Raw genomic sequence first — 13,360 nt, 5'->3', positions numbered from 1 at the left:
AATTAACAAAATGATCTTAAAAGATTGAGGGCATAACGCAATTTTCTGAAAAATAGAACGTACACAAAAAGCAAGTAAATGTCAATGTTCCTATTACTTCTTTATATAACATTCTAACTTATTGGCATCAAATAAATACATATCTACGCTTTAATAATAAGAAATAAGTGCTCATAGCTAACAAAAGCCTCCTTATGTCGAGTTAAGATTGTATAGACGAGAAAATTGAGAGTCCAACAGTGAGAAGGAAAAGGACAGAAACATAGCAATTCCCATTGTATTTGTTGCACCCAAAAAGTGCTACTATTAATTGCATGCAGTGCTTATAGGATATTTTAAGGTGCTCTTTTATGGTATTAACATAGGGGTTGAAAGGATTTACCTATGATGTGATCTGTGTGGGCACTGAATGTGTTGTGGGCCAAATGCTGGTCAGTCTTTATTAAGGCAAGAGCTGGAAAAACAAAAGGACTTCTATAGTTGCCTGATAGCATAAAAGCTAGCGTTTAGAAAAAGGCATATGGGTCGCGCTATTTTACCTCTGGTTTCGGCGCAGAATCTCCAAGTTAAGGCGCCATGTATTTTCATGAGACGGGGGGCTTCTGTGAAACGAGGGTTTATTCTGTGTAGATAACAGTAAATAACCTATTAAGTAATTAGCTATTAGCCGCACAACAGATGGCTATGACCATGTAGAGTGTTTATATAAAATACCTGGTCGTTTGTAATTGTAGATGTTTAAGGCTCGGGTAACATGGTTCAGTGCGCCTCTAATTATATACTAGAAAAACATGACAGAGATATTTTACTCTATTTTGTTGCACTTAACGATGGAAAAACCACACAGTCTCTACTTTTAACATTGGCACAGCATTATGAAAGGTGCCTTGATATACATGTCTAGTCAAAAGCGCAAATTCTTTGTAATGATTATTTCAGGACAAGTCCTGTATGAGGCCTTTTTATGTTGTAGTTAAATTTGGGGTTTGGCACCCCTTACAGTGCAGTTTTAGACTTTGCAGCGCCAGCGCGTTTGTTGATATTGCTGCTTATTGGTATTTTATTACACCAAGTGTTGAGAAAAACGCTCAGTCTCTACTCTAAATTTGAAGCGGCATTCTGAAGAGTGCCATGATATGCATGTCTAGTTATAGGCTCATGTTATTTATAATGCTTATTTGCAGCGGCAAAACGGCAACGCGTTTGGAGATATGGCGGCCTATTAGTGTTCTAAAGCACTCGGCAGTATTATGTGACTTTATCGTCTTACCTTGTATTTAGAGGTCTACCGCCGCAGCCGGGGGTTCCATGATTTTTAGCCCAATATACGGAGTCACGCGGACAATCGTCACAGAGCCTTAAAAGTAATAATAAGGGTTTCGATAAGTCTCGCTGGGACTAGTCACAAGAACCCCCGGTCGCGGCAACAGCTTATCAAGGAAGAGGTAAGAGACCTTCTGAAGGCATGCCCCGTTTTCGCGCTCATCTGCACCTTGGCTTTTACATCGTACGGAACGTTTGCAAACAATATGCAATCCATGCCGTAACAAGCATAACGCGTAAATCAGTCCGAAGTTACCACTTACTTCTGGCATTTTTGTAATTTCATCTAGCCTCCTGACTTATCGAAACCCTTATTATTACTTTTAAGGCTCTGTGACGATTGTCCGCGTGACTCCGTATATTGGGCTAAAAATCATGGAACCCCCGGCTGCGGCGGTAGACCTCTAAATACAAGGTAAGACGATAAAGTCACATAATACTGCCGAGTGCTTTAGAACACTAATAGGCCGCCATATCTCCAAACGCGTTGCCGTTTTGCCGCTGCAAATAAGCATTATAAATAACATGAGCCTATAACTAGACATGCATATCATGGCACTCTCCAGAATGCCGCTTCAAATTTAGAGTAGAGACTGAGCGTTTTTCTCAACACTTGGTGTAATAAAATACCAATAAGCAGCAATATCAACAAACGCGCTGGCGCTGCAAAGTCTAAAACTGCACTGTAAGGGGTGCCAAACCCCAAATTTAACTACAACATAAAAAGGCCTCATACAGGACTTGTCCTGAAATAATCATTACAAAGAATTTGCGCTTTTGACTAGACATGTATATCAAGGCACCTTTCATAATGCTGTGCCAATGTTAAAAGTAGAGACTGTGTGGTTTTTCCATCGTTAAGTGCAACAAAATAGAGTAAAATATCTCTGTCATGTTTTTCTAGTATATAATTAGAGGCGCACTGAACCATGTTACCCGAGCCTTAAACATCTACAATTACAAACGACCAGGTATTTTATATAAACACTCTACATGGTCATAGCCATCTGTTGTGCGGCTAATAGCTAATTACTTAATAGGTTATTTACTGTTATCTACACAGAATAAACCCTCGTTTCACAGAAGCCCCCCGTCTCATGAAAATACATGGCGCCTTAACTTGGACATTCTGCGCCGAAACCAGAGGTAAAATAGCGCGACCCATATGCCTTTTTCTAAACGCTAGCTTTTATGCTATCAGGCAATTATAGAAGTCCTTTTGTTTTTCCAGCTCTTGCCTTAATAAAGACTGACCAGCATTTGGCCCACAGCACATTCAGTGCCCACACAGATCACATCATAGGTAAATCCTTTCAACCCCTATGTTAATACCATAAAAGAGCACCTTAAAATATCCTATAAGCACTGCATGCAATTAATAGTAGCACTTTTTGGGTGCAACAAATACAATGGGAATTGCTATGTTTCTGTCCTTTTCCTTCTCACTGTTGGACTCTCAATTTTCTGGTCTATACAGTCTTAACTCGACATAAGGAGGCTTTTGTTAGCTATGAGCACTTATTTCTTATTATTAAAGCGTAGATATGTATTTATTTGATGCCAATACGTTAGAATGTTATATAAAGAAGTAATAGGAACATAGACATTTACTTGCTTTTTGTGTACGTTCTATTTCTCAGAAAATTGCGTTATGCCCTCAATCTTTTAAGATCATTTTGTTAATTTGTTGTATACATTGTCCTTGGCCCTGAGGAAGGTGGCTCTCACCGAAACATACGTCGGCCCAACATCTATTGTCTTGGATACGAACTGGTTAATTCCATCTCAACTAGTAGAACTATACCACCTTGGTTCCCATGAGTATTCAACTAAGTACACCTTAGAGTTGCCAATTGTGTTAGTCCTATGTCTTGTAAAATGTAGTCTTTTGTGTTTATGATGATAGATATGCTCCTTTTAAAATAGGTAATAGTATGACTGGTATGTGAGTATGTGTGTTTGATTGTTAAGATTAGTTGTTATCAGAGGGCACTCTTAATGTTCTGCTTTTTATGAAAATATGTATGTAAAATTGATTAATTTTCCGTTGACAACAAAATGATTTGTATAGTTGTACAATTGTGTCTCAAAAATTCTTCAAAAAAATGAAAAAAGATTAATAAATTTATATGTTTGAATAATACTTTAAAGTTTCTTTCTCTGGCATCTTTCATACAAACGTATTAGATTTATTCATTGTTAAAAGAAATATAGGTCGTCACAGAGGCTCTGTACATTTTTGCTTGGTTTGTTTCTCCCCCCTCTGGACCTAAAATTACCCGGGAGTACTCTTTCTTATATCATTTCTCAACAGTTTTTACTGTAGAGCTTTTGTTCACTTCATTGCTCATAGCATATATCTCCTTGCTGAGGACTCAACCTCTCTTTTCTTTTACACTATATACCTTCCCTTAGCACTCACCACTCTCAGTTTTATCTTAAACTACATCTTTGGCACCATATTTTTCTCATCTCCAAAAAATAATCATGGATAACTTAAAAACATTCGGTTTCTCTGATGAAGATTTCCTCACTATGATGGACCAAATTACAGGTGGTAACAAGACCAATACTATTAGTACACCAAGTACCAACACAGATTGGCTAAAACTTGTTAACTTAAAAAAGAAAGCCAAAAGAATGGAATCACATGCATTCTTTATGGGGGAGTACTTAAAAGCAGGAGCAATTCCCATAGGACTTAGAGTCAGAAACATGCCGGCTCTATTTGTGGAAGTTCGCCGTTTTTTAGAGCGTTGGTCCCTCATAGCGAATCGCTGCTCACGCGATTGGATGCTCCTTATTATAAATACAGTGAAAGATATGCTAGTGGCATTACAAAAGGAGATTCACGAGTTAGAAGAGAAACTAAAAGCAAATCCATCCTTAGAAGATGCAAAGAAAACCCTTCAGGAAATAAATGAAGAAATAGAAGAGTTTGATACTTATCTGACAAAAAAGAAAATGGACAAATTAAGAAAAGATGTCCGCTGGTTTGCACAAGAAAAAATGTATCCTTATCTTAAACAGGATTTTTACACCCAACAACAAGATGACCCAGCTGAAGGAAGTAGATCTTATGATCAGACCTACCACAACCCCAGATTTAACAAAAGAGTTAGATTCCAAACTTTTTCCAACACCAACTCCTCAGACTCAGAACAAGAAGGAATAATGACAGAAGAAGATTATGACTATGGCTCCCCTAATCTCAATCAAAGAGGCCACCTCTCAGGAAGACCAAATCGAGGCCCACGACATCCTTTTTTATCGAGGGGCAGGGGACGAGGCAGACCTCGCTATCCAACAGCGAATCTAAATCAATACCAACAACCGATCCAATATCAACACCCGAACCCTCCACATCCTCAGCCATATGTCCAAACGAGACGACAACAATATTGGAAACAATAAAAAAACAGAACAATACATCTATACCAATATTTAATCTTTCTTCGCATAATCTATCATCGGAAGAAGTAAAAGTACTGAGTAAAGGTCTATCATATGTCCCTAGCACTGGAGCGAACAGATTTAAAATCCATCAAGACATCTTTTCCTTTTTCAGGAAGATCAGATTAAAAAAGTATTTTGACAATATGGATGTAGGAGAAGAAGAGGAAAACCTATCAGGCTGTCGGCCCCCATCCACTTTCACCCCCACTCTGGACATGCTTGGACCAGAAGTCGCAATATTTGAGAAAAGTGTTCTTAATGAACTGGAAAGAATTTTGAAATATATCCCAATGCCTCAAACAAACCTGGAAAAAGAGGAAAGATCAGCTTTGAAGATGTTACAAGACAACCAAGACATCATAATAAAACCTTGTGACAAAGCAGGAGGAATTGTGATCATGAATACAAACTATTACGCAGACAAAATCAACCAGATGTTAGGAGTGGAGGAACATTACAGAAGAGCAAATAGATGATCTCTTAGCAATCTAGCAGAGGAGATAAAAACTATAGTATCCAATGCTTCCGTAGAAGGACATATCTGCCAGAAAGAAATGGACTACCTCATTAACACCTACCCAGTGGTACCTGCAATCTACGGTGTCCCAAAAACACATAAGAACACATTGGACCCACCCTTGAGACCGATAGTAGCCTCTATAAACTCTAGCACGGAACCCCTCTCAACATATTTAGACTCCTTCCTGTGCCCCCTCACCACCACATATGCCTCCTATATCAAGGACACTGGGCACATGATTAAAGTCCTTGAACATTCTCCATTCAATAATGCTACCCAATTGCTTGTGACATGTGATATAGAATCCCTATACACAAATATCCCTCAAGACAAAGCAATGGAATCTGTGGCAGCACTTCTAACAAGAACACCAGGATCTAGACCCGACACCTTTATTCTAGAATGTTTGAGAATGGTTCTACAAAACAACTTTTTTGAATTCGGCAATGAGGTATACCATCAAGTTAAAGGAGTTAGCATGGGGGCCTCCTGTGCCCCCAGCATAGCTAATATATATATGGGAGAATTTAAGCGCAAGAACATCTACAATGAAATCGCGCCCTTCTTTGAGAACATCTCCAGATGGCACAGATTTATAGACGATGTGTTCTTTATCTGGTCAGGGACGGAAGACCTTTTAAAAGAATTCATAGAATGGCTCAACTTGGCAGATAAAAACCTGAAATTCACTCACAACTTTTCCCCAGACAAAGTGGAATTCCTAGGTATATGGATACGACATACAAACGGAGAACTGACAGTCGACCTATATCGCAAACCCACAGCCAAAAATACCATCTTGGAACATGGCAGCTACCATCCTAACTGCCAAAAGGATTCTATCCTGTTTGGGGAATTCTTACGAATAAAAAGAAACTGCACGTCTATGAAGGATTTCATGACACATGCCAACCAATTAACGGAACGGCTACTGGCAAGAGGATATCCTAAGCGTCTCATACGTAACTCTATGAAAAGAGCAAAATATTATAACAGAGATGTCCTGTTAAACCCAACTCCGAAATCCCAGGAACAAAAACTTGTGTGTGTTCTGAATCACTCCACCATTAACAATAAGATAAGGAAGGTGATCCATAACAACTGGAAGATATTGAACACTAATGACCAGGAAGATAAACTGAGCAAACCTATCTTAGCATTCAGAAGAAATCAAAATCTCCGAGACAAACTGGTACACAGCAAGTGGAAAGGCAAAGAAAGAAATAAACAGAAAACCATCGATGGAAACCCACTACCAATTGGCAATCACAGATGTGGCAATTGCCACGCATGTGACCAGATAATTCCCGGTGAGACATGGACTTATGGACATAAGCAAGGAAACCTAAAAGAAATGACTAATTGCAGAACCAAAAATGTTGTATACCTTATCATATGCCCGTGTGAAATAGGGTATATAGGTGAAACATCTAGAGAATTCCGTACCAGACTCTCGGAACATAAGTCCGCAATTAGAACGCAAAAAAACAATGCCCCAATGGTATCCCACTTTGTCCAATATGGCCATAAAGAAAAAGATCTGCGATGGCAGATTCTGGAACATGTTCACACACCCCCTGGAAAAGACCCAACAATCTTTCGCAAAAAACGTGAAACTTTCTGGATCCATTTTTTGGATACAGTCCGCTTTGGGCACAACGAAGAAATCTCTTGGATAGTTACACTTTGACAATACCTCTGCTTCTGTAAATTCAATCTGATTGTCTGGTCAGACATACACGCATCCTCTATAATGTTTGTGTGAAGGACCAACTGTATGTCACACCACACTGCAAACTTTCACAAATCCATGACTCTGAGCCTTCTTATAGCTAATATTGTAAATTAGAACCTAATGACATCCCCTAATGCATTCTAACTCTCGTTATATCTCCCTTTAAGACCATGTAACTAACACCAGCTCTAATATGGCCGCCACAGTGTGGGCATACCAGCCTTAGTCTGTCAACTATGTTTACACTTCTTCCAAATAAACGCAGAGCGAGAATCCTATTTCTCTGCCCATGCACCCACACCTGGTTGTAATTTTCACGTCGTACTTAAATTGTTTCCCTAGTTCTGAAACCTTTCTCGCTGGGACTAGTCCCAAGAACCCCCGGTCGCGGCAACAGCTTATCAAGGAAGAGCTAAGAGACCTTCTGAAGGCATGCCCCGTTTTCGCGCTCATCTGCACCTTGGCTTTTACATCGTACGGAACGTTTGCAAACAATATGCAATCCATGCCGTAACAAGCATAACGCGTAAATCAGTCCGAAGTTACCACTTACTTCTGGCATTTTTGTAATTACATCTAGCCTCCTGACTTATCGAAACCCTTATTATTACTTTTAAGGCTCTGTGACGATTGTCCGCGTGACTCCGTATATTGGGCTAAAAATCATGGAACCCCCGGCTGCGGCGGTAGACCTCTAAAAACAAGGTAAGACGATAAAGTCACATAATACTGCCGAGTGCTTTAGAACACTAATAGGCCGCCATATCTCCAAACGCGTTGCCGTTTTGCCGCTGCAAATAAGCATTATAAATAACATGAGCCTATAACTAGACATGCATATCATGGCACTCTTCAGAATGCCGCTTCAAATTTAGAGTAGAGACTGAGCGTTTTTCTCAACACTTGGTGTAATAAAATACCAATAAGCAGCAATATCAACAAACGCGCTGGCGCTGCAAAGTCTAAAACTGCACTGTAAGGGGTGCCAAACCCCAAATTTAACTACAACATAAAAAGGCCTCATACAGGACTTGTCCTGAGATAATCATTACAAAGAATTTGCGCTTTTGACTAGACATGTATATCAAGGCACCTTTCATAATGCTGTGCCAATTTTAAAAGTAGAGACTGTGTGGTTTTTCCATCGTTAAGTGCAACAAAATAGAGTAAAATATCTCTGTCATGTTTTTCTAGTATATAATTAGAGGCGCACTGAACCATGTTACCCGAGCCTTAAACATCTACAATTACAAACGACCAGGTATTTTATATAAACACTCTACATGGTCATAGCCATCTGTTGTGCGGCTAATAGCTAATTACTTAATAGGTTATTTACTGTTATCTACACAGAATAAACCCTCGTTTCACAGAAGCCCCCCGTCTCATGAAAATACATGGCGCCTTAACTTGGAGATTCTGCGCCGAAACCAGAGGTAAAATAGCGCGACCCATATGCCTTTTTCTAAACGCTAGCTTTTATGCTATCAGGCAACTATAGAAGTCCTTTTGTTTTTCCAGCTCTTGCCTTAATAAAGACTGACCAGCATTTGGCCCACAGCACATTCAGTGCCCACACAGATCACATCATAGGTAAATCCTTTCAACCCCTATGTTAATACCATAAAAGAGCACCTTAAAATATCCTATAAGCACTGCATGCAATTAATAGTAGCACTTTTTGGGTGCAACAAATACAATGGGAATTGCTATGTTTCTGTCCTTTTCCTTCTCACTGTTGGACTCTCAATTTTCTGGTCTATACAATCTTAACTCGACATAAGGAGGCTTTTGTTAGCTATGAGCACTTATTTCTTATTATTAAAGCGTAGATATGTATTTATTTGATGCCAATACGTTAGAATGTTATATAAAGAAGTTCTATTTTTCAGAAAATTGCGTTATGCCCTCAATCTTTTAAGATCATTTTGTTAATTTGTTGTATACGTTGTCCTTGGCCCTGAGGAAGGTGGCTCTCACCGAAACGTACGTCGGCCCAACATCTATTGTCTTGGATACGAACTGGTTAATTCCATCTCAACTAGTAGAACTATACCACCTTGGTTCCCATGAGTATTCAACTAAGTACACCTTAGAGTTGCCAATTGTGTTAGTCCTATGTCTTGTAAAATGTAGTCTTTTGTGTTTATGATGATAGATATGCTCCTTTTAAAATAGGTAATAGTATGACTGGTATGTGAGTATGTGTGTTTGATTGTTAAGATTAGTTGTTATCAGAGGGCACTCTTAATGTTCTGCTTTTTATGAAAATATGTATGTAAAATTGATTAATTTTCCGTTGACAACAAAATGATTTGTATAGTTGTACAATTGTGTCTCAAAAATTCTTCAAAAAAATGAAAAAAGATAAATAAATTTATATATTTGAATAATGCTTTAAAGTTTCTTTCTCTGGCATCTTTCATACAAACTTATTAGATTTATTCATTGTTAAAAGAAATATAGGTCGTCACAGAGGCTCTGTACATTTTTGCTTGGTTTGTTTCTCCCCCCTCTGGACCTAAAATTACCCGGGCGTACTCTTTCTTATATCAATAAGTAGTTCTTACACACTGACAATAAGGGTTTGGTACACGCTGTCAATAAGGGCTTGGTATACGCTGTCAATAAGGGCTTGGTACACGCTGTCAATAAGGGCTTGGCACACGCTGTCAATAAGGGCTTGGTATACACTGTCAATAAGGGCTTGGTACACGCTGTCAATAAGGGCTTGGTACACGCTGTCAATAAGGGCTTGGTACACACTGACAATAAGGGTTTGGAACACACTGACAATAAGTAGTTCTTACACACTGTCAATAAGGGTTTGGTACACAGTGTCAGGCTTTGGTACACACTGACAATAAGGGTTTGGTACACACTGTCAATAAGGGTTTGGCACACGCTGTCAGTAAGGGCTTGGTACACTCAATAAGCGTTTGGTACGCGCTGTCAGTAAGGGCTTGGTACACTCAATAAGCGTTTGGTACATGCTGTCAGTAAGGGCTTGGTACACTCAATAAGCGTTTGGTACACGCTGTCGATAAGGGTTTGGCACACGCTGTCAGTAAGGGCTTGGTACACTCAATAAGCATTTGGTACACGCTGTCAGTAAGGGCTTGGTACACTCAATAAGCGTTTGGTACACGCTGTCAATAAGGGTTTGGCACACACTGTCAGTAAGGGCTTGGTACACTCAATAAGCGTTTGGTACACGCTGTCAGTAAGGGCTTGGTACACACTGTCAATAAGGGTTTGGTACACTCTGTCAGTAAGGGCTTGGTATACACCCTCAGCAAGGGTTTGAGACACACTGTCCTGTATTAGTTCTCTGTGAGCATGAGTTTGGAATTTCATCTGTCAGTAAGGTCCTGGAATACACTATCAATTGGGATTTGGTGCTTCCTGGAGTGATATGAAGGCACGCTTTCAAAGACGTTTAGTGCCTGGAACCAGGACCCTCAGGATATCAAGCACACTGTCAGTAAGGGTGTGGTGGTCACTGAAATACTATCAAACACACTGCTAAGAATGTTTTTTGTGCCAGAAAGGGGGAGTGTCAGGATATCAAGCACACTGTATGGGTGTAGCGCCTACTGCCAGCTGCTAGAGGCGCTTTGGAGGATACTCAGTAAGGATACGAAGCAGGTGTTAGTAAGGTAAAACCACATACTGTGGCATTCAGATTCATGTCAGGTGTTACCCCTTTAAAGCGTTTGAAAGCTCCCTTGAGTCACCTCGTAGAAGGTGCCAGTCATGGGTGCCCTGCTCTCCTTAGTAGTGTGGTGATGATGATGATGAGAGGAGCCTGAAAAGAATTTCCATCTGAAAAGACAATCAGGTCTTCAGGCAGAATACTAATGCCAATTCCCTGCTGCTTTCTTCCAGGTTGAACTCTGCACCAGTGAAGGGCTACGAGAAGGATGTGGGAAGCAAGACCACCATGAGAATCACCTACCCCGAGGGAGCGATCCAGAAGCTGGAGCAGTACGAGAAGGACTCCCTCTTTGTCATGGCCGGGTTCAAGTGGCAGGACTTCAAGTGGCTGAAATACATTGTTTACAACGAGAAAGTGGTGAGCCCTTGAGATTGGCTAATTTAAGAAACCATGATATGGGTAGAATGAAGATATCTGCGGTCCTCTGGGGCTCTCAGGTGTTCCGTGCGGAGCTCAAGCGTTGCCCAAGAACATAAGACATCTTCTGCCCTCTAAGGTTCTCAGATGAACCATGGGGAGCTCTAGCACTGTTCAAGCACACAATAAGACATCTGAGGCTCTCGGGTGTCACATGGGGAGAAGGGGTGATCTAGCACTGTCCAAGTACATGACAGGACATCTGCTGTCCACTGAGGCTCTCATGTGCATCATGGGGAGCTCTAGCACTGTCCAATCATATGACAGGACATCTGCTGTCCTCGGAGGCTCTCTGGTGTCTTATGGGGAGATCTAACACTGTCCAATCACATGACAGGACATCTGCTGGCCTCTGAGGCTCTCAGTTGTACCATGGGGAGCACTGTCCAATCACATGACAGGGCATCTGCTGTTTTCCTCTGTGGCTCTCAGGTGTACCATGGGGAGATCTCTCACTCTCCAATTACATTATAGGACATCTGCTGTCCTCTGAGGCTCTCTGGTGTCCAATGGGGAGACCTCCCACTGTCCAAGTACATGATAGGACATCTGCTGACTAAGCCATTTATAGTATATATGCTGTCCTTGTCTCAGTCCCTCAAGTGTCCCAAGGGGAGAGCCTCACTGGCCAAGCTCAATTGGAATATCTGCTGCTTCTCTGAACCCACAAGTGTCCCATGGGGTGATCTCTCCATGTTGTGTGTTTTATCACCTTGCGGCATGGTCTTCTTTCCTGCTGTCATCTATTTTTACTTTGACACTGATATGACCCATGGTGACAGGCAATCAATTAATCAATCAATGAACAACATTTGTAGAGCGCGCTATGTAGCCGTGAGGGTCTCAAGCCGCTTGGGGGGGACGGGGGGCGCTACTGATCAAACGGCCAGGTCTTCAGTAGCCTCCTGAAGGTTAGCAGGTCTTGGGTCTGTCATAGGTTCAGTGGGAGGGTGTTCCAGGTCTTGGCGGCGAGGTGGGAGAAGGATCTTCCGGAAGTCGTTGTTCTTCAGATGCGCGGGACGGTGGCCAGTGCGAGGTCGGGGAAGCGGAGCTGGTGGTTGGGGGTGTAGAAGGAAAGTAGTTTGTTGAGATAGGCTGAGCCGGTCTTGTGAAATGCTTGTGTGCGTGGATGAGGAGGTTCAAGTATAGCCTCTTGTTGACACGCAGCCAGTGCAGGTTTTTCAGGTGGGGGGTGATGTGCCATGGCGTGGTACGTCATGCATCAGTCGTGCCGAGGCATTTTGGATGCGTTGAAGTTGTTTGATGAGCTTGGTCGGGGCTCCTGCTCAGAGAGCATATCCGTTGTCGAGTCTGCTGCTGACGAGAGTCTGGGTGACTGTTTTTCTTGTATCTGTCGGGATCCACCTGTAGATTTTGCGGTGCATGCGGAGGGTGTTCAAGCAGGAGGAGGAGACTTGCTTGGTCATGGAGAGCGTTGAGTCGAGGACGATTCCCAGGTTGCGTGCGTGGTTGGTGGGTGTCTGGCTGCTCCCAGTGCCGTCGGCCACCAGGAGTCATCCCAGGCTGAAGGGTTGAAGCAGAGGATGAGGACCTCTGTTTTGTCTGTGTTCAGCTTCAGTCGGCTGATCTTCATCCAGTCGGCGACGGCCTTCATTCCTTCGTAGAGGTTAGCTTTGGCGGTGATGGGGTCCTTGGTGAGGGAGAGGATCAGTTGAGTGTCGTCGGTTTAGAAGATTATGTTGAGGTTGTGCTGTCGGGAGACGTGTGCGAGCGGGGCCATGTAAATGTTGAACAGTGTCGGGCTGAGGGATGAACCCTGGGGTATGCCGCAGATGATCTCGGAGGCGTCAGTTCTGAGTGGAGCATAGCTGCCAAGGTTTCAGATTGCTATGTGTGACATTTGCATTATTTCAGTACAAATATGAGTGACATTTCAACGACCAGGAGTGACACTCTCACAAGCAAAATAAAGCAACTCAGAAGAGGGAAACATGATATAAATACCATAATTTACATCCATTTAAGCAACTAGAAAAAGATTTTAAAACTGCAGCAGAGCATCAGAAATTGAAGGGCACTTCCCTTGTAACCTTACAGCACTGTTAAGGTGGGTGGGACGGCGAAGTTCTGCTAGAAATATCGCTGTATTAACCGGCACTGGGCACTATAATTGCATGCAGTATTAGCCAACTAGCGCGGCTCCTCATTACACCTCCCTCTCAGTTAAATT

At 41.8% G+C, this 13,360-nt stretch overlaps 1 protein-coding gene across 1 annotated transcript in view; it reads left to right on the top strand.

The window, feature by feature from the left end:
- Positions 1-13,360, top strand: part of ST3GAL3 (ST3 beta-galactoside alpha-2,3-sialyltransferase 3) — a 732,784-nt gene that overhangs the window by 500,146 nt on the left and 219,278 nt on the right. Inside the window, exon 11 of the mRNA XM_086953194.1 lies at positions 10,923-11,109. Within this exon, the coding sequence (XP_086809320.1) occupies positions 10,923-11,109 (187 nt within the window). The remainder of the gene's footprint in view (positions 1-10,922; positions 11,110-13,360) is intronic.

This window comes from Lissotriton vulgaris, chromosome 1_2 (genome assembly GCF_964263255.1).
Source record: "Lissotriton vulgaris chromosome 1_2, aLisVul1.2, whole genome shotgun sequence".
Classification (NCBI taxonomy): Eukaryota; Metazoa; Chordata; class Amphibia; order Caudata; family Salamandridae; genus Lissotriton; species Lissotriton vulgaris.
The sequence above is the reverse complement of the archived record's forward strand: the minus strand, read 5'-3'. Positions and strand labels throughout refer to the sequence as shown.